At 37.8% G+C, this 20,022-nt stretch overlaps 2 protein-coding genes across 4 annotated transcripts in view; one reads left to right on the plus strand and one right to left on the minus strand.

Annotated features, from left to right (window-relative positions):
- Window positions 1-7,886, plus strand: part of clockb (clock circadian regulator b) — a 29,909-nt gene extending 22,023 nt beyond the window's left edge. For all 3 annotated transcript variants that reach the window (XM_066649560.1, XM_066649570.1, XM_066649578.1), the window contains exon 22: window positions 724-7,886. In XM_066649560.1, the coding sequence (XP_066505657.1) occupies window positions 724-942 (219 nt within the window). In that variant the 3' untranslated portion in view covers window positions 943-7,886. The remainder of the gene's footprint in view (window positions 1-723) is intronic.
- An 80-nt stretch (window positions 7,887-7,966) lies between these two features.
- kitb (KIT proto-oncogene, receptor tyrosine kinase b) overlaps window positions 7,967-20,022 on the minus strand; it is a 29,420-nt gene continuing 17,364 nt past the window's right edge. The window contains exons 11-21 of the mRNA XM_066649550.1: window positions 17,407-17,533; window positions 16,152-16,256; window positions 15,883-15,993; window positions 15,350-15,488; window positions 14,881-14,942; window positions 14,699-14,799; window positions 13,752-13,874; window positions 12,293-12,404; window positions 12,114-12,213; window positions 11,702-11,807; window positions 7,967-9,075 (exon numbers count right to left, since the gene is read on the minus strand). Of these exons, the coding sequence (XP_066505647.1) occupies window positions 8,908-9,075; window positions 11,702-11,807; window positions 12,114-12,213; window positions 12,293-12,404; window positions 13,752-13,874; window positions 14,699-14,799; window positions 14,881-14,942; window positions 15,350-15,488; window positions 15,883-15,993; window positions 16,152-16,256; window positions 17,407-17,533 (1,254 nt within the window). The 3' untranslated portion in view covers window positions 7,967-8,907. The remainder of the gene's footprint in view (window positions 9,076-11,701; window positions 11,808-12,113; window positions 12,214-12,292; window positions 12,405-13,751; window positions 13,875-14,698; window positions 14,800-14,880; window positions 14,943-15,349; window positions 15,489-15,882; window positions 15,994-16,151; window positions 16,257-17,406; window positions 17,534-20,022) is intronic.

Raw genomic sequence — 20,022 nt, forward strand, 5'->3', positions numbered from 1 at the left:
CACATTATTGTTTGTAGTTATTAATCTATTAACTGATTTGATCAATTACTACTTTACTGTATTAAATCGGGTGTAATACAGATGCAGGACAAGAAAACCATGTGCAAGCTGATGGCATTCAGTAAAAATATGGAATCATCGATAGCTTCAACAAACGTTTAACTTTTTTTTTTTTTTTAATATGTAAATTTTTATTTAAAATGCTTAAATGTTTTTGTTTTAACTGCGTAATATATACTTACCATCCATTATCTGTAACCGCTTATCCAATTTAGGGTCGCGGGGGGTCCAGAGCCTACCTGGAATCATCGGGCGCAAGGCGGGAATACACCCTGGAAGGGACGCCAGTCCTTCACAGGGCAATATATACTTACCATTTTCTGTAATGTTTTTGGAAACATAAGCCTGTTTTGCCAAGGTAAATGATTTTAAAATGTGTTCATATACCTGGTCTTCTGTCACCCTCACTGTCTATGAGAAATGTGATGTGTGGGTTTCCTCCAGGTGCTCCAGTTTTTTCCCTATTGCCCAATAAGACACCTTGGTAGGTCCTGCTGGTGTGAGTGAATAATTGAGTGTACGATTAACTGATGGATAGGCACCCCGTCCAGTTTGTGTTCCTGCCTTGTGTCTAATGATTCTGACCCGACACAACACTGAGCAGGACGAAGTGGTTACTGAAAATATATGAATGAATAGTCATGTTAACCTTGTTTGATACAGGGCACCCGCATCCTCCATGGGAACCAGTCTACGCAGCTGATTCTGCAGGCTTTTCCTATTCAACAGCAGGGTGCATTTACCACAACACAGCCACTACGTCAGCAGCAGCCACAACAACAACAAAGACCACATCAACAGCAACTCAAGCCTCAGACTCAAAAGCAGCAGAAAACTCCCACGTTTCACCGGACTGACAACACTAGCGGCCAGTCAAAGTGACACAGCTGAACACAGTGGCCCTTGGTGCTGTTTGGGTAAGCAGTATTAATTTGGAGGTCGTGATCTTCTAGCTCTTCCTTCCCTGGCAGCAAAGGTCTCTCTTCCTTGGCGTTGGCTGGGGTCAGGTAACCGAATCCTCTTGGAGAAGGAACTCAGCGTGGAACTTGACACTTCAATAGCAACAATTCAGGACTCCAGACCTTTCACCGCAATAACAGGTGTATAATGGCACCCTTGAACCAAGTGTTTTTACAGGTTTTTGTTAGGGTTTTTTTTTTTTCTCCATAATTTATTTAAGCAACAGCATTCAGGAGCTTAGTCCTCATGTGACTTTAGAAATGCTCTCAGATTCTCTGAGAAATATTTTTTTTTCTACTTGTACAGAGCAGTGTACTATACCATGTAAATATATCCAACCGTAAAGGAACAAAATAAGAAAAGTGATTATTTTATACTCTGCATGAAAAGTATAAGCTTGCACTTCTGTAGTTTTGGTTTTGTGAGTTAAATTTTTTAGTCTTATTTTAGGCAGGAAAGTGTTTAAATGTAGCGTTTTGTTTTTTTTTTTTTTATATCCTTCCCCACATCCTAATATTTTCTTTAAGCTGTCATTGGGTTCCATAATGACTTCCAACCAGAAAGTCTTGCAGATCTTTCCAATTACAATCATGATCCTCATTTTGGAAGTTATCTTTGAAGCATACAGATAAGGACACAGTTACCTCTTGACTGTAGATCATTTTAATACACTTTTTATGTGCCAACAATCAGTATAAACAGTATATATAACTCTGAGGTTATGTATAGGTATAGGATGTTTTTAAAAGTCCTGCTGTTGACGCCCCCCCCCTCCCTCTTTTAAATTTTTTTCTTCTATAGCACTTACTGTGTTCACACACACTAAAAATGGCCCTTACCTGTGATTTGAGTGTTTATGACTGAGCAAGCAAATGAGTGTATGTCTTTGTGTATATATGGGTGAACAATGATGAATGTTCGTGTGCATTTGTGCACACGTTAAAAGCATAGACCGTATGCAGCTGTTTTTTGTTTAGATTTTTCCTCAAGTATGAATAAGAAAATCGAAACAATATTTTAACCCTAAAAGCCCCAGAGACCCTGTTTAACACTAAAATCTCAACACTGGTCCCATATTCCACAGCTCATTGGTGTGGGACTTGTGCAACAAGCCATAGCTAGCTAAAAAAAAATGTTGGTGTTTCAAAGAGTTAGAAATTGGCTGCATTCCAAAGGCTAGTCTAGAACATTAATTTGTACTTAAATCCTATCCTGTGAAACTAAAATCTATGCAACTTTAGACCTGGAATTAAATTGAATTCAATTAAAACCCTTTTAAAGTTGAAATTTCCCTTTCCCACAAGTTAAGTTTCCTTTGGTCTTAATGAAACTTGTGTGACATGCTTGGGTTAAAAAAAAAAACCAAAAAACCAAGGATCAAACAAAACAGTACAGTTCTTACCCTATCTAAATATCCAGTAGAGAATGGCCTGTTTGGGTGCTTGTCCCTTTTACAGGATGAGCCCCGCACTAGGAAGCCAATAAAAGAGATGTTTCCGTGCTTAGCTGTTAGCTTCAACATAATTCTAGCATATCCAGTGCTTGTGAGCAAGGCGTACAGTACAGATGAACATTTGCAAATGTAGTCTTTAAACTGTGAGCGGAGACACTCAAGTTTAAGGAGATTATTCTCAAAAACCCACACTTGACGTTGGAATCGGAGCCAAATCTAAATGCCTTGTTAAATCCAATGTTTTCTGACTTTTTCTGGCAGTCCACAAAACACTGACTAGCTTGTTATGACACCTTTCCACTGCACAGTACGTTCTTTACTTGGCTATACTCACTTTTTGGTGCATTGTTTATTTTCCCCTGCAACGCCAACACCCACAAATAGCTAGTGATTTGTACAACACTTGCCTCTAACAGGAACTGCGAGGTTTGGAAACCAGTACAGTCTCGGTGGTAGCAGTAAGAGTTGTTTATTATTCATTGTTGGTTCTGGATGTCTGCATTTCATTGTGATTGACAAGTCTCTGGCCATTCAGCGCACTCCAAGGTTTACACATCATGGTTTAGTCCGTACTCTTCTCACATGGAATCACAAATGAGCAGTTACTTGAAAATACCTGATTGTAGGTACCAGGCACCAAATTTGCCTGATGGGAAAAGCAGAGTAAGGTACCATGCAGTGGAAATGTGCCATTATTTGCTTTTGTGGATTGCTAGGCTCCAGATTCATATAAAAGTACAGATTACAATTTGTAAACCTAGTTCTTCTTACAAACTCAGCCTGATTTAAGATGATGCTCCATTTATACATTTTAAGAAAGCTATATAATTTTGATTATATAACAATCACAATACAGTCAGTAGTTTGTAGACGCCTTCTCATCGAGCATTTATTAAATCAGTAGAGATTTTGTTTCTCTCCCATTGCTAATGTTAATGTCTCTCTGAAGGCTTTGGAATAGATTCTGGAAAAAATGTTTGTATAAAATACTGGGCAAAACACTGGCTTTCACACAGATTGGAGTTTGTATCAAGTTTCGAATATTCACCACACTATAATATTAAAGATCCTTGGGCAATATTCTCTGCTTTAGCCCACGATTGCTAAATATCTGGGATATCTGGAACAGAGACACCTTTTAACCTAAAATATAGGTTCATATAAACTCTTGTTTTGAAGGATATTTTTGAAGGATTCCTTTAATGGTTTTCAGCTGTATTTGAAAGGTTTTATGATTGAAAAAGACTTTGACACAGTGGTATAAAATTGCAGCCTAGCTTTTAAAATGGGTCACAAATCATAGATGTATTACTAAGTTCAGTCTCCACATTGATCGCTCATTGACACTGAAAGTGTAAGTGTGTTTGATGATGTGTTTGTTTCTCACTCAAAGGATAAATGTGTGTGACATGTTTTTAAAGAATGAGTGGGGTTTAAAAAAAAAAACATTTAAAACGTTTGTGAATCTTCCCTCAGTGTTGTAGGGGCTGTTCACGTCTAACCAGGCGATAACCAATCAGTTCTTGCGTTGCAGTAAATAAATGTTCCAGAATGCCCCCCGCCCCCCACCGCACTGTATACCTCAGTAAATCCATATTATTGAAAGTGTTTTCTATGAGAAAATCCAAAGCAACTTTATTTTCGTAAGGAAAAGGACTTTAGTGAAAAGCTGTGTATAGACCGTTAACACTGTCGTGAAAATGTAAGAGTTTTAAATAAAGGTTTTCGGACAGGTTGTGGCGAGCAAGGCATAGATTTAAGGACTTCCAGATAAGGACTCAAGTTTTAAGTTCACTTTCCCATAACAGATCCCATCTAATTTTAAGCTTTATTTGTTGCTTACGTTCTGCCAACGTAAGCTCAAAACCCGCTAAGCCACACTATGGTCAAATGTTTGTGGACACTAGCTCACCCAGCATTCCTTTTGAAATTAGGAGGATTACTTGGTAGTTTGCCTCACTTTGCTGCAGGTCTTCTCTTCTGGGAGGACTATAGTATAGATGTTGGGACATTTTAGCTGTAGTGAAATCAGGTATTGATGATGGATTTATTCATTCTGGATCTTAAGCACCATTCCAGCTCATCATCAATGCTCCAAGAATGCAATACCACTGCTCCACTACCATACGCTGGGAGTCTTCATACCCCTCTAGCCCATGCTTTACATTAGGCATGGTGATTTTAAGCTCATGTCTCCAGCTGCTCAAGTGCTTCCACTATCGTTTCATGCTTTTTATGGAGAGAATTACCTTTCTAACTGTAAGTGATGTCTACAAAACTATGGCCATACAGTTTTATATATATGGTTGTGAACTTTTGTTACTATCATGCAAGTCTTAACCGAACAGCCTAACACAGCTGGTGATTTAGTTTGGGCCTCAGGTACTACGTTTCTGTCAATTTCAAGCTTCTTTGTTTAGCCACCAAAGATGTTCTGAGGAATTTGACACCTTAAAACACTCTGAGCAGATGTGTGTTTCTGTTGCTGCATTTTATTTGGGACTGGGACTGTAAACCTGTTTTGTAATCACAGATAAAGACACCAAATTCACACTGTACTTCCTAAAACAATATTGAGAAAAATACCCATACATATGAGATGCTGTCATATTTGAGTTGTTGATATTTTATTTTATTTTTTTATTGAAGACAAAAAGATGTTTTACTTTAGTTAAAAATTACTAGTGGGCATTGAGGTACATTTCTATAACAACAAGGTGTTCAACCACAGTCGAGCTTACAAGTGTGATCCCTGGTGATGGGAGTCCAAGGGTGCACCACTTTATCTCTTATCACTCGCTAGCCAAGACGAGTGTCTGTTGGGTAACAAGTGGTGCTTTTCCACTGCATGGTACCTACACTGTTCAACTCTGCTTTACTTGCATTTTGGAGCCTGGTATCGGTAGCCAGTGATATTGCAAAGCACAGCTTCTAACTAGAACAGCTGGCTTTAGAAACCACAACAATGGTAGCAGTAACGTTAAATGCTAGTGAATATGTTGGGACAGAACACTGCTTAGCCGTTCATCAGTTCAGTCAGATCTGTGTGTTTTTTTCATTCCTTGTTGCACTGTCCAGCTTTCACTGAATTCTTTCATCAGCCACTAATTCAAGGAGTTTTCGTACCTTTTCAAAAGACCACGGCATAAATTTACAAGCTGCTATTGTGAATTGGATCAAAACAAATGTTACCATGTAGCTTAGAGGTTCTCTGAATGGCTAGTTTGTGCTGGATGTCTGCATTTTGTTGTTTAGTCAAATCTTTCTGGCCAAACAGCACTCTAAGGTTTACATTTTACATTTAGTCCCTACTCGGCTTACTGGGAACCACAAGGAAGCAGGTAGTAAAGATTTACCCAGTTCTAAAATCCAGGTACCAAATTTACCCAATGGAAAAGCAGTAAGGCAGTGTAGTGTAGGTTCCATGCAGGATTAATTTGGAACATGAAAACATGTGCAAAGTGTTCCCAATCTTGGTCCTAATCACCAGAAGGAAAAGTTTCGTAATTCAACTCCCATTTGCATATTACGACAAACTTTTTTTTTTTTCCTCCCCTTTTTCTTTTCTCCCCTTCTCCCATTATGATATCAGCATCTGTACTCTGAGGTGTAAATGATAATCACGAAGTCATGATAATCACTGTGGAAGTAACCTTAAAAAAAAAAAAAAAAAAACATTAGTTCACACATCATGTCTTCATTAATGTTCTTATGGGTTTTTAAGTGTGGTCTTGTCACTTTGCCAATAACTGATCCTTGCCCCCTCTTGGTAATATTCAATCTGAAATAAAAGAGATGATATATGACTTAATTTTGGTGGTCCTCCTCCTCGTTCTTCTCAGTAGTGCAAGAATGCATTCATTTTCTTGTTTCTTGGAACAGTTTATTGTCTTTATACACACACACACACACCCAAATACACTTATTTATAATCACTCTGTATCAAAACTCACTTAAAGCTTTCAAAAATGTATTTACAGAACTTTGTGGCGCTTTTTCCCCCTCCCCCACCATGTTTTACATCCTACAGCGCTTCAAAAATAGTCAACCTATCTCCCAATACATACAAATCAAATTCTTTTACTATGACTTCTGAACATATCTTCGTATAGCTGTCCTTGAGAGATTCAAAATTCACTACCTTTTATCTGGGGCATGTTTCGTCAATACTAACATACAGCACAGAAGCCATAGTCTGAAATATGCTTAGCATGAAGGTACTGTCAATTTTTTTTTTTGTATATAATTTATGCCCACCACAGTGCTTACAAAACAGGCAATGATACACTAAATATAAAACAAACTCAAACAATGAAATGAAACAGAAATCTTTCATACTTCATAAATGAAGGTAGGGTTCCTGTTAACTTGAGACATTAGAATATTTACTCAAACTATTCCACAGTTCTTCAAATATTCTGCAAAATTCAACCTGAAGTCATTAACTGCTTTGATGTAAACAATAATTCATGCTTCCTTCCAATATTGTGCATTATGCATTTAATTTCACACTTCGGGAACCAAATGTACCTTCAAATGGTACAACAGTGGTTATAAAGTCCAGTTGTGTTCCCTAAAGGTTCTTTCACATTCATGACTCTAGACTTCTTTATAGTATAGTGTTAGAGTCTAAACCTCAGTTACCAAGTTCAAAATCAGTGGAATTCCTCTAGGGATGGTCAGAAATACAGAAAAAAACAAGGATGGAGCAAACAAACTTGTAAACTTAAGGAGATCAATTTTCTAATTACATGACCATGCCATTATTACAGTTGGTTATCGGTCACCGAAACCCTTAGGATGCCCAATGTTAATATTTTAACATCATTAGTTCAGCTAATGGTGCTTTATCTGATGCTAGTACACTAAGTATCAGTTAATGGGCTGACTCTTAAGATACTGTCAACTCAGCTGTTCATGCGCTTAGAATACTGCATGGATCAATATGGCGGAATGGGGCTCAGCTGCGTTTAGGTTAAACATGTCAGCAGTTCCACTGCGCACACGAGATGGCCATGCGAGGCTAAGACTTGAGTGTGTTGAACCCACATGGAATACATGGCTATCACAAGAGAAGCAGCTAGGAAACACACTCTTGGGGTGATTTGTTTCACTACTTAACCCTACTCCTTCGTTTTGCCTAGAGGTAGGGGTGTCTCAGTTCCTGTTGGGAAAGAGGGGGAGGGTTGTATATCCCTTGAAACTGACTTTTCACAGGCATATTTAAACAATGGTCTATGAATGCTTTGTGAATCAGCGGCAAGATGGCGGCTCAGGTGACCAATATTGCCACAAATCGTAGTATTTTTGTCCTTTTTAAAATGATAACAATGCACTGAAACTAAGTTAATAGCACTATGTCTCTTTTACTACATAACGAGAAGAAAATATTACTAGTATGCAGATTCCTCAATTTCCAGTTCCACCTTAAATGCTTAAACAATTACATTCTGTCTATTACTGCATTTAAGGTGGAATTGGATATTTTTATTAAAAAAAAAAAAAGTTGAATAAGCAGCTGATTTCAGCTTCATATCACAGAGTTACGAGTGGTTTATATGATTGTCAAACCCTTTAAGGTGCCCTTAATTTAACCAGAAGCTGCTTCTCCTTTTTTGTTTTCTGATGAAGTCTCAGGCTCTTGAAGTGTAGTCGCATTTTGTATTTTGTAACTCAGTTCCCAGGGAGCATGATAACATTTGAAATATAGGAGGGATAGGGATAGGTGTCAAATTTAAGAAATGGGATTAACCCTTGAAGACTCTACAGCTACCAATTTTACAGCAGCAATGAACCAGACATTTCAACTGGTCACCTGTTTCCCCTAACACATGAACACCAGTAGCTTTTTAGGCTCCTGGGGGCAGGGTAGTTTGTTAAAGGAGAGAGTGAAGTCTCGTCCTTTGCCTTTCTTTAAGGTCCTTGTTGAAGTTTTACATTTACCCTTTGCCAATACATAATTTTGAAACTATTTCCACAGCCACCTTTTTCTCACTTGAATTCTAAACTGTTTTGCTAATGGTTTTATGTGTGGAATGTCAAGGGATCACTAGATTTTAGGTAACAGCCTTCATCAGAGTTAGCATTAAGTGCACATAGGGGACACCCCTGAGCCTGCTGAGGAAAATGTAAGAAACGTGCATTTGTCCTTGCTCACCTAAATGGCCACATGCAAAGTAAGGGTGCAAATATGCCAGGGTGAGTATTAGAAGGGGACTCGGGTGAGTTACAGGCCAGTTACATGGAGGTGCTTTGCATCTAGGTAATACATGTAAACCTGTACTAACTTGACTAGAGTGGAAAGAAAGGCCCTGTTTGAAATGGAACAAAATGCTGATTTCCTCCGATCAAAACAATTGGGAAATCTTGAGGAGCTTTGCATACACTGGAGGATGAGGTCTTCAAGCAATCAGATAAGCAAGGCCCAGTGCTCTTCAGCAGGTTTCGTGCTCCAGAAAGACCTCGTTTGTAGGTGGCAGTAAAGGCTCAGTTGGTGCCGTGGTGCTGCTCACTGAACTCAGCCGCTGGGACTGCGCTCTCTGGAGGCCTGGAGGATCAACTGCATTGATGCTGCTGTTTCCACCACTGAGGTTCAAGTAAACCTGTTGAATCCCAGCAACAGTTATTTCATTGTCTTTTGCATCTTACTTTAACAGTTTTCTGTGCATGCATTACTGGCTACAGACCATTGGGAGTCACTGCGGTTCTCAACAAACTTAGCCACTGGCAGTGGCTAACAGACTAAAAAATACACACTAGCTGATGAAACACTTACCTTGACTAATAAGTTTTAATTTGGAGAAAGAATTAAATCTTAACTAGATAACCAACAACCTTGCTTACTAGGAAGTGTGATTTGAAGGCAGGTGCTAGATACTTTAAGCTTGAATGTAGTTGGGTTATCTAGCTCTCTTCCTTCTGCATTCACCAGCTATGGTGGGTATTAAGGTAACACTTTACAGTGAGGGTACATTAACGGTACTTAAGACAGTATGAAGTAATAAGACAGTAATATCCTGAATACCAGAAATCAAATAATTTTCAATACAACACTATCCCCAACAACACTTTTTCCTTGATGGAATTCATAAATGTAGTGAGAAATACATTTTCACTCGCCATTGCATCAGCTACCATGAAATTACAAGGGTGGAAGAATGTTTGATAAAAATAAAAACAACTTTATATACATCAGTATGTTAAATAAATATAAAATACACCTTAGAAGATTTCCCAGAGCTTACTGCTGCATTGCTGTAAGATAGTAACAAGTATTAGCAAAATGAATGGTTTTCACTTTGGCCCTGAAGTCCATTTAGTGAGTTAGCTATGAATATTAAATAGTCTGTATTAACGTGCCTGGACTTTATTGGTTTATAAATATTTTATAAAACGAGTAGTATATGTGTGTACTGAGGAGCAAGTACAGGATGTCTTATGAGACACGACGTGTTTTATTAAGCTGTTATCAAGGACTCTGCCCAAGGTCAAGTAATATCTATGCAACACTTGTTACTGTGATTGTAAAATGGGGCATTATTTAGCTCATGTCACAAGATTCTATCGTGAAGTTAAAGGAACACAAGGCTGTTATCTATGTCAGTGCCTTATTATGAGACACACCTCCCAGGGAAGTGTTGAAATACTGGTAAACGTAGGGTGACCAGACGTCCTCTTTTACCCGGACATGTCCTCTTTTTTAGACTTAAATAAATGTTCAGGCGGAATTTCACAAACGTCCTGGATTTTTTTTTCTAGAGCTTACATAGAACTTCGAGAAGCATTTCGTTCACAAACTAGTCCCGCCCTCCCCTACTCCGATTGGTTCGCTTGCGTGAGAAGGGGGAGTGGTGAAATAGCCTAAAAAGCACACACAGGTTAAGTCAGGGGTGCCCAACTCCAGTCCTGGAGGGCCGGTATCCAGCAAATTTTGGTTATACCTCTGCTCACACACACCTGAGTCAACTCATCTGTTAAATGCCAGGTTTAAAGGGTGTGTTTTAGCAGAGCAATCACTAAACTTTGTTGGATACCGGCCCTCCAGGACTGGAGTTGGGCACCCCTGGGTTAAGTGAATGTTAAGCAAACTGAATGTTAAGTTTTGAGGGAATGAGGTCTTATATCGTTTAGTGTGAACACATGAGGTTTAATCTGAGGTCAGCTTCTGTTTTTAATGCTGGCATGTAAAATATAGGGCCATTAATGTAAATAATTTGGGCAGAATTGTAGACACGTGTCCAGTGTTTCTTGTGAAATCAAGGGTGTTATTAGGGCAAGTGTCCCCTATTGCAGACATCCCAAGTTGCAAAAACTCATTTCAGGGAGGTACCCCCGGACCTGGACTTCGACACCCCTTCTTTTTGATACATGACCGTGCATAACAACCTTGTACTCTCACTCAAACCCGCCCACACAAAAAACAGACTGGCTGGCTGACAGCCTCTTTGCAGAGAACAGGCCAATCAGAACCCTCTCTGTTTTGCATGCGCCTCATGAATATGCACACGAAAGGAGCGCGTTACCACAAGGTAGGCTACCACAGCAAGTATGGCATTTCTCTCCTGTCTGTGTGGTTTGTGTGTGCTCTTAGTCGCACGTTCTAGATTCCGGGAGGTTTTATCTGACTTGCGGGCATCAGGGAGCCGTATATAATATGCGGGAAACGACTTGGGATGTCTGCTGTTGCTACAGTAAGAGCCTCTTTTTGGAGGATTAAGACACTAGGTGTTAGAACAGCATTTGATGGCATTCCGCCATATCCTGAATTGATTAATTTCTGTAAAGTTCTCTGTACTGTTGGACCACCAGCCCATACTTTTGTGATGAGCAGGACTGATCCAAAATGTATTTATCTGGCTGAATGCAGTCAAATTCCGCTTCAAGACTTCCAAGAAATGTCAAAGCTGTTAATGTGGCAAAGTGGGACAAGCTCTCTATTAATACCTGTAATTTGAGAAGAAATTTTAAAATAATTAGTGTCCACACAAGATTAGTGTAGTTTTATCGTTTGGCTGATAACAGAATTCCCGAATGAAGAGTGTGACGACCATCCTAGGGAGCCCCTATCAAATACATTCATAAATGCAAACGATTTTAACACCAAACTGCAGAGAGGTGGTTATGTAGATGGTTGAGTGCCCCTGTCACATTCTTCTATCTAAAAAAAAATGCTTTAATTCAGTTCAGAGCTCTGTACACTTATTATGCACAGAAATATACAACACTTACATGTTTGGTGGTTTCTGAAAGCAGCATTTCTGTTCTCTCCACTAGTTTTTTGAAGGTTGGTCTCTTCAGGGGATCAGCGCTCCAGCACCATCTCATTACCTCATATCTAGCAACACAGAGACACACACATATTCAGAACACAGTGTTTTCTTGTCAAAAAGTGTTTCAGTTGTACAGTCCTGTTTATTTCTGTGACGAAATCTGAGGAAGTTACCATTTGCTCACTATCAGCTCAATGTAGAGTAACGCCATTTCACACACACAGACAACTGGGTCCCAGCTAATTTAATAACAATTACAGAGCCTAATATTATATAATTTAAATAGTAGAAATAGGCCTAACACAAACAGCTTCTATTTAGCAGCAACAAACACGCACGCACACACACACACACACAGTTATGTCCCTCACATTTCACTTGGTGCAAATTCTGGCTCGTTCATCCTGTATCCATCTTGTATCATCCTGTAAAACATGGAACCAACTGGAACTCCAGGATATGGACTGTTACCTATGAGAAATGCAGAATCAAATGTTTTGTTCTGATATTGAGGATACTAAACAGTAGCCTGTGGTCAGTATGTACATACCCAGAGAAAAGATCTCCCACAGTAAGATGCCGTAGGACCAGACGTCACTTTCAAATGTATACAAACAAGAAAACAGACTCTCAGGTGCCATCCATTTCACAGGCAGACGAGCCTGGAGAGTAAACAAATCCAAGAAAAAATAAAAACCAAGAGCAGTGATAGTGTATAAATTAGCTTGTAGAGTTATTCATTTATTAAGAGGCTAATGTGCCTAGCAGCCATTTTATCAAAGACATGTTATTTGGGGCAGCTGTGGCTTAAAGTTTAAAGAAGTGGGCTTGGGGCCAGAAGGCTGCTCCTTCGCTCCCCCTGACTGGCAGGAAAAGGGGCTGCAGGATTGAAGAAACAATGTCTGTCTGTCTCCTCCCTCCACATCCTTGGTCAACATGCCTTTGACGTAACTTCCTTGACCACTCTAAACCAGATATTTGGGTTGTGGTCCATTATCAATAAAACAATTATCATGATAGATAAATAAATAGATAGATAGATAGATAATACTTTATTTTCAGATCCAAGATCTGAAATTTGTGTTGCTTAGAAACAGTAGCTCTATTGAGACACAGTACATCAACAGTACCAAAAAAAATTAACTTGCATTGAAACAACTTTCATAGATATGAATTAAGTTCTTTGTTCAGTTTAAGAATTGACTGATGTACAAAAGAATAACATGTGCTCCTCTAATCCTTAACTGATGGTCTGTTTCTGGCAACAGAACCCCTGTTGTCTGGATGTTTTTGGTTGGTTGATTATACTCACCCAAGGTTGACAATGACATGTAAAAACCCCAATAAAACTCCTGCCAGTGGACCACTGTTTTACCTGCCACTTTAATATTTTACAGCCGTATACACTGTCAGAAAATTTGTCACTGTGGTGGTTCCCTCAAGGGTACATATTTGTACCATATTCTATTATAATTGTAGATATTAAAATTGTGTTGATTTCATATGCCCTGTTTTTTTTGACACCGTTCTATTATGAAAACTTACAGATATCCCCCTCTCCTTCTGGAGAAGCGAATGTCATGTACCTTTAGGGAACAAAACTGGACACTTGTAACTCTTGCACTCTTGTACCTTTAAAGGTACATTTACACTGTTTGTAACTTTAGTGAGCAATAATGTACCTCTACCGTACCTTTTTTTCTGAGAGTGTAGGTGTGACTGCTGTTCGGAGAGATCACATAAAATGTACGTAGTAAAATTTGATGCCAAGCCGTTCATGAACAGCTTAAAATGGGTCTTTTAAACTGTCCAGCAGCTGTCAATAACTTCTTACCTACAAAGTGTACTTGTATGATAACTGTATCTAATCAAATGAGCAGATATAGATGTAGATATAAATTTCATCCAGTACATATTACACAATCAGTCATATCCATAATATTAAGTCCATTATATGTTGAAAAAGACAAGGATAAACCAAGGGTTGTATTCTGCATACTTCCACTTACATTTCCTCTTAACACATAACTAGAGTCTTTGGTGATGTCTCGAGCCAGACCAAAGTCGCAGATCTTTGCCACCCGACCATGAGTCAGCAGAACATTTCTGGCAGCCAGATCTCTATGAATACACTAAGCATCCACAACAAATACACACAGAGTATAATATAATTATTTTGTTAAACAATAACACCACAAATGCATTCAGTTTTGTAAAAAGAAACTAGTTATGTTTAATTGTTTTTTAAACCAGATTTTCTCCCAAATATATAGTCATCTTCAACCCATCACACAGTTCTGACAAGCTGGTCCAGTGCTTTCTTCCAAAATAAATGAAAAATTATTACGAATCATATTTTCAAACTGCCAGTAACACAGTATCATTTTACAGGTCAGCACACTTGGAGGAGTAATCTAACTGCTAATTCAGTTATAAGCTAACAGGCCCACACTGGCTAGCATTGCGTTGAGTGAATGGGGAGAGGAAGTGAAATTTGGCTGTGGTTATCATGGGTTTGAAGGCCTTTATAGCTTTCTATAACTTTCAATGAATAGATAGTGAGGCCCCTTAGTTTGCAGTCAGACTGGATACGAATTTGATTGCAACGGCCTATATTTCTGTGGTTTAGTAGTTTAGTGGTTGCTGAATTAGTTAGCTAGCTTAGCAAATCATGCACACTATTTTTACTCAATCTTTCGCCCCAGCTTTGGCCTGTCAGTTTTAGTTGAAAATTTACTGTCATTTAAGTAATTCTAATTAACAACGGAACTCATTTGTAGGCAACTACAGATGTTATAAGCTAAATTAGCTGATTAGCGGCAATAAATTCCTGCTCAAATTACAGCAATCAACTCAGATAACTGTAATATTGTCAGGCAATATTACACCAGTATTTTGCAAGGTGATACAAATTGCAGGTTTTGCTACTGCTATACCTACGGGTATAAGCTCTTACATTTTTGGATGTGAGAAAGTCCATGCCTTTGGCCACTTGGTAGGAGAAGCTCAGGAGGTCCTCTGTATCTAATGACAAGTTGTCTTTATCATCACTCCATTCTGAGAAAGAGAGAGCATGTGAGAGAGGTGGTCAATATTTCTGAATTAGCATTACACGTAGGGTGATGGAATTGGCCTTACCTGTCTGATTTGATCTCTTTTGATAGGACCTCATAGGCATGTAGCCATTTTCTGTGCCTTCCCTAAGACACACATTAGAGCCATGGATAAGTGAAAGACCCCTTAATAATTCTAATAGATTTTTGTGTGATCTACTTGAGCTAAAAACATCAGAAACTAAATGTTTTACAGGGTTCACACTGCATATGATCTTCTGCCATTCTTATATTCTATGAAAATTAATGCATTTTTGTATTCCCATGTTGAGTCACTGCCAGTTCTTATTCTTCATATTTCAGCCCTCATTGCTCGCTAGCAGCACAACACAAAGTCATAACATTTCTCAAACATTGAGGTGAGAGTGTCCTTGATACTTGCAGATTATAAGATAATGTAAATTGTTAATGAAGTGTATTTTCATTTTGAAATGTTAATTAGGTTTGAAGACAAGTGTACAGAAACACACACATACACAAATGCCCTCTGTTACCTTGAAGGCTGTGTTTGACTGAGTAGGTTTTTGTAGTATCCATCGCCTGTTTTAGAGCTGAAAAACGCATCTCTCTTCCTCCTCAGGAAGTTCAGCAGGTCACCATAGCAGCAATACTCAGTGATCACCAGAGTAGGACCTGGTTTACAGAGAATTGTTACACACGTGCTCAAAACATGTAAAGATTCAGCAAGTCGCTGAAAAAACTAAACTGCTGAAATTAATTGTTTCCCAACTGTCAAATTTTTCACATTTATCAGCTCAGTTTTGGCTTTGAATTCAATTATAAGCCTTTATGTACTAACATGAATGTCTGGCTGGATGGGTTGTTATCAAAGTAACATGATGGTTAAGTTTGGATGGCCACGGAGGCTGGCACAGTGGATAACACAGTTTTTTCTGATCAAAGGACTAATTCCTTGCCAGGTCAGATTTTCTGTCCTAATGCTACATTTTTCATCATCCTTTTTTCACTTTTAAAGATGTGACGTAAAATGAACTAAGTTTCAACTCTGAACATGTTGACCTCTTACCTCCCACCGTACAGGCACCGAGCAAGTTGACGATATTCATGTGGTTGCCGAGGTAACTGAGAACCTTCAGCTCTGACATCAGAGCCTCTTTTTCAGTGGAGTGAGCGCTCGCTGCACACACACACGGGAAAATCGGTAAAGAGACATTGGAGGCATTTAATCAAATTAGTGCTAGACTCTAAATGGGCTGTTTGTCCACATTCACCATCTCTCTCCTTTTCCCACCCACCCTCTCTCTCTCTTTCACGCACACAAACACAGTGACTTACGTTTGAGCATCTTAACTGCAACAGTGGTGACTGTATCAGGAGAGCAAAGGCCATATGCAGTAGCTGCCACCACTTTACCAAAAGCCCCAGAGCCAAGGATTTTGCCTGTACACACACACACACACACACATATTATTATTTAAATATGGGTTTTCCATCTTTAATTTATCTTTTCATTAGAAACTGTTGTACTCCTGTGTTTTCAAGACAGATATAAAGTTGCATACAATTGTTTTATGATCAAATTAAAGTGCTTTGCTGATATTCTAAGTCAAAATAATTTAACACATCCTCTTTGAGAAACAGACTTTCAGCAAAAATTAGGTCCACCCTGAAAGGAGTACAGTCTTCTGTGCAGAGCCAAGCATTCAACACAGGTAACACACTCACAAAAGCAACATCAGCAAAGAGAATATGTCGGCAGAGCACAACCATCCTTAATATATTAGGAGTACAAATGTGTTTTAAAGCATTTTGTAATGCATTATTGTAATTCAAAATACAAACATTTTTTTGAGGTAGCATTAAAAATGATTTTTTATGAATTGTCATATTTAACCGTGCCGCATATGTCAAATAAATAAATACTAAAAATAGCAGAGTAAAGAGAAAGTGAATTTATTCATTTAGGTGTGCCACGTTAAGGTGTGCCACATTAATGAATTATCTATCAACAGAATGCCTTTTTAGAAATTAATGCTATAGTTAAATATTGGTTACATAGTTAAACTAATTTTTCTGGTTATTTTTTGTTTGAATACAATGACCATATGATAAAAAGCCATGCTACTTTGAAGTTGGCACCTTATTTGTATGTATAAAATGAAATAAAGGCACCAGAATGTAACACATAACCACTTTTCAAAACCCATGTCAGCCTAATCTGGCTTTCGCAACTACAGGATCAGTCCAGAAATGGGTGTTAACTTACTGTCACCTTTTTTTTTTTTTTTTTTTTTTTAATCTCACCAAACATGCATAAGTTATCAGCAAATATTATCTTGTAAAAGCTGAAGTAACTGAGGAAATTAGTAAAATTAAACACAGCTTAAACATGGTCATAACTAAAAGGTCACTGCTATTTATCTTTTTCTAAAATCTCCTTTTCTCTATAACTTATAACATAATAGAGATGTTTACTCTTACCTGAGATAAACAATAAACATTCACTACCATTAGGCTCCTAGTGTCTAGGAATATTATCCCGTATTTTCGTGGCTGACGTGAATATGCACATGTAAGAAATGCTAATTACCAAAGCGCAGTCTCTCTCTTGGGAACTCCCACTTTGGGTCATAAGGCAGCTGAGTGGGGTCTATGTATGTGTAGTTATTGCCATGGATACTGTCAATCACCTTCCAGTGGATCTCATACTTAGGTTTCTGGGGTAAAACAAACAAGAGGAAGATGAGAAGATAAACAAATGAGGATTGAAAAAGCAGACCTTCTGTTCTTCGCCTTCTTATCACACCTACTTACAAAACAGCAAGTTGTTTACTTTTACTTTATTTCCTGCTGTTAAACAGATTCTGTTTAAAGCTAAACATAAGACATTCACAAATACACTGACATTAAACAAGACAATGTATCTTGTCCTTTTTGTATACAATATCTCAATTTTACTTCAGACTAGTGTTGGAATATTCAGACAAATAAAATATATCTAAAATCAATGTAATTTTATTTTAATTTGAAATTATCTAGCATTATCATAAAAAATAAATAAATAAATTAGCAAAGCTACAAATTATTATAACATTTTGGTTCAAAATTAAATAATAAAAAGTCACTTATTTCCTTGGCTGATAATTCTCATTAGTTGGGTCTTCAGGAATAGTGCAAATTAGCTACTATTTTTTTATTATACAGCAATTTATTTAGCAATGTATGATATAGTGTATGAGACATATCACTCTATGCAGATGACTGTGCATCACATTTTGAAAGTATACACTTTTTATCCAAATATATTTCATCAGCATTCACGTAAAAAGAATCTATAGTTAAATAAACCACCAAATCAAAATAGCACTTGTTTACAACTATAAAAAACATACATTAATTCATTTAATTCTAAATGTCTCTTTAAATATATTTTGACAAATATTATATTCCAGCATTTATTTCTCTTTTCCAAGGAGACACTTCTCTTGTTCTGTGAGGTGTGAAATCAGGTCAGGACAAGTTATTTACATTTGCATAACGTTTACTACAATACACATTGTGTCTACATAGTCTTTGAGAAATCCGGGTCCACGCCCCAAAGGAGCAAGCCAAGACAAAACTCACTAAGAAGGGTACTTTTTAAGATCCTAACAGTCTTCAGAAACAACAGAACAGCTGAGTGACTTCAGTCTCAATGTTCCTGCCAACTGCAGTGCCAAAACGACTAGGCAAAGTATTAACTGAACCTATAAAAAACAGGTCCTAGTCTTAATGTTAGGTCATAAGTTTTAAGTTAAAGTTTTTTGTATTTTTATTCATTGGACTTTTTTTAAAAAAAGTCTACAAACCCTTTATTTTTTATCATATTTAATTTAGTTTTAAGTAAAAGTAATTTTTGATATTTTGGACCATTTTACTGTTCTCTTGAACACACAATATAAAAGTCCCAAAGAATTTGTAAAGTTGACCGTTCATTGTGTTTAATCACTTCAATAACCATATAACCATGCTACAGGGGAAACCTCCTTATGGTTATACATTTATTAAATTAACAGAACTTTAAAGGGAGAGTGATATTGTTGATGTAATAAATATTTTTTTTTAATAAAGCATGGCCTTGTGTGTTTCATTACTTTTCTACCACATTAGGGCTGTGTCCAAACTGGCTCCCTATTTACGTTTTAGGGCAGTATTGAGTGCTTTGCCATTTTTCTCTGAGTGTCAAAATCCTAAACTCGTATTTGAGCCTGATTTTGAGGGCACTACAATGTCCCACAATGCACTCACAAGCTCACTACAAGACAATGTGGACAAATATGCATTGCATGTTTTTTTTTTACTAAATAACAGACAGTGGAAGTGTCCGAGTTCACTTGTGTTTCTAGCACTACTAGCACAGCCTAAGTTCTGACAATATTGACTGTGACATTAGGCAGACACTGGTTGTCAGATAATAACTCTAACAGCTAGCGATATACTCATGCTCCACTACTTTTTACAGTTACTTATAGCACATACAAAAACACAAAATGAATAGTTATTGATCTTATAGTATAATAGTTAGAAAATCATGTTTCGACTGCAGTCAATTTGATGAGATTGTGCATTTAAGGTGGAATGGTGGCACCAGAATGTAACTTATGCAGCATTTAATGTGGAACGGAAGTTAAATGCCTATGAATGATGAGGGAAGAAAAAGTGCTTTTCCTTCACCGCCCCTGCTCCCATATTTCTTAACAGTCTATGGGACTGAATCAACATTTCACAAACAGGCCCCATTTCTCTGTCCTTTAGCCTACAGCTGCCCATGATACATACATGACTGAACAGTTTAACTCATGCAATATTTAAGGTGGAACAGAAACACCAGAATGTAAACGCTGGAGCATTAAATGTGCAAAAAAATAATAATAATAATCATCAGGAAATGTAATTGATGCACAATTTAATGTGGAAAAAAATTCTAAATAAGAAAACTAATTTCAGGTTTGGAGTCTGAAGCAGGCCTGTGGTCATTTTTCAGCAGAATCTGAACAAATGATCTGAAGTTCAAATATGATCCTAAAGAAGAAGGTCAATACCTAGTTTGAAGTTTTAGTAGATTTAACTGCAGTGTAAAGTGAGTTAGGAACCATTTCTCAGCAGAATGTTACAGTTGCTCTGAAAAAAATATGGCGTTACACGCTTCTCAGCCAAGCAGGTTGAT

Source organism: Hoplias malabaricus, chromosome 2 (genome assembly GCF_029633855.1).
Source record: "Hoplias malabaricus isolate fHopMal1 chromosome 2, fHopMal1.hap1, whole genome shotgun sequence".
In the NCBI taxonomy this organism is placed as follows: Eukaryota; Metazoa; Chordata; class Actinopteri; order Characiformes; family Erythrinidae; genus Hoplias; species Hoplias malabaricus.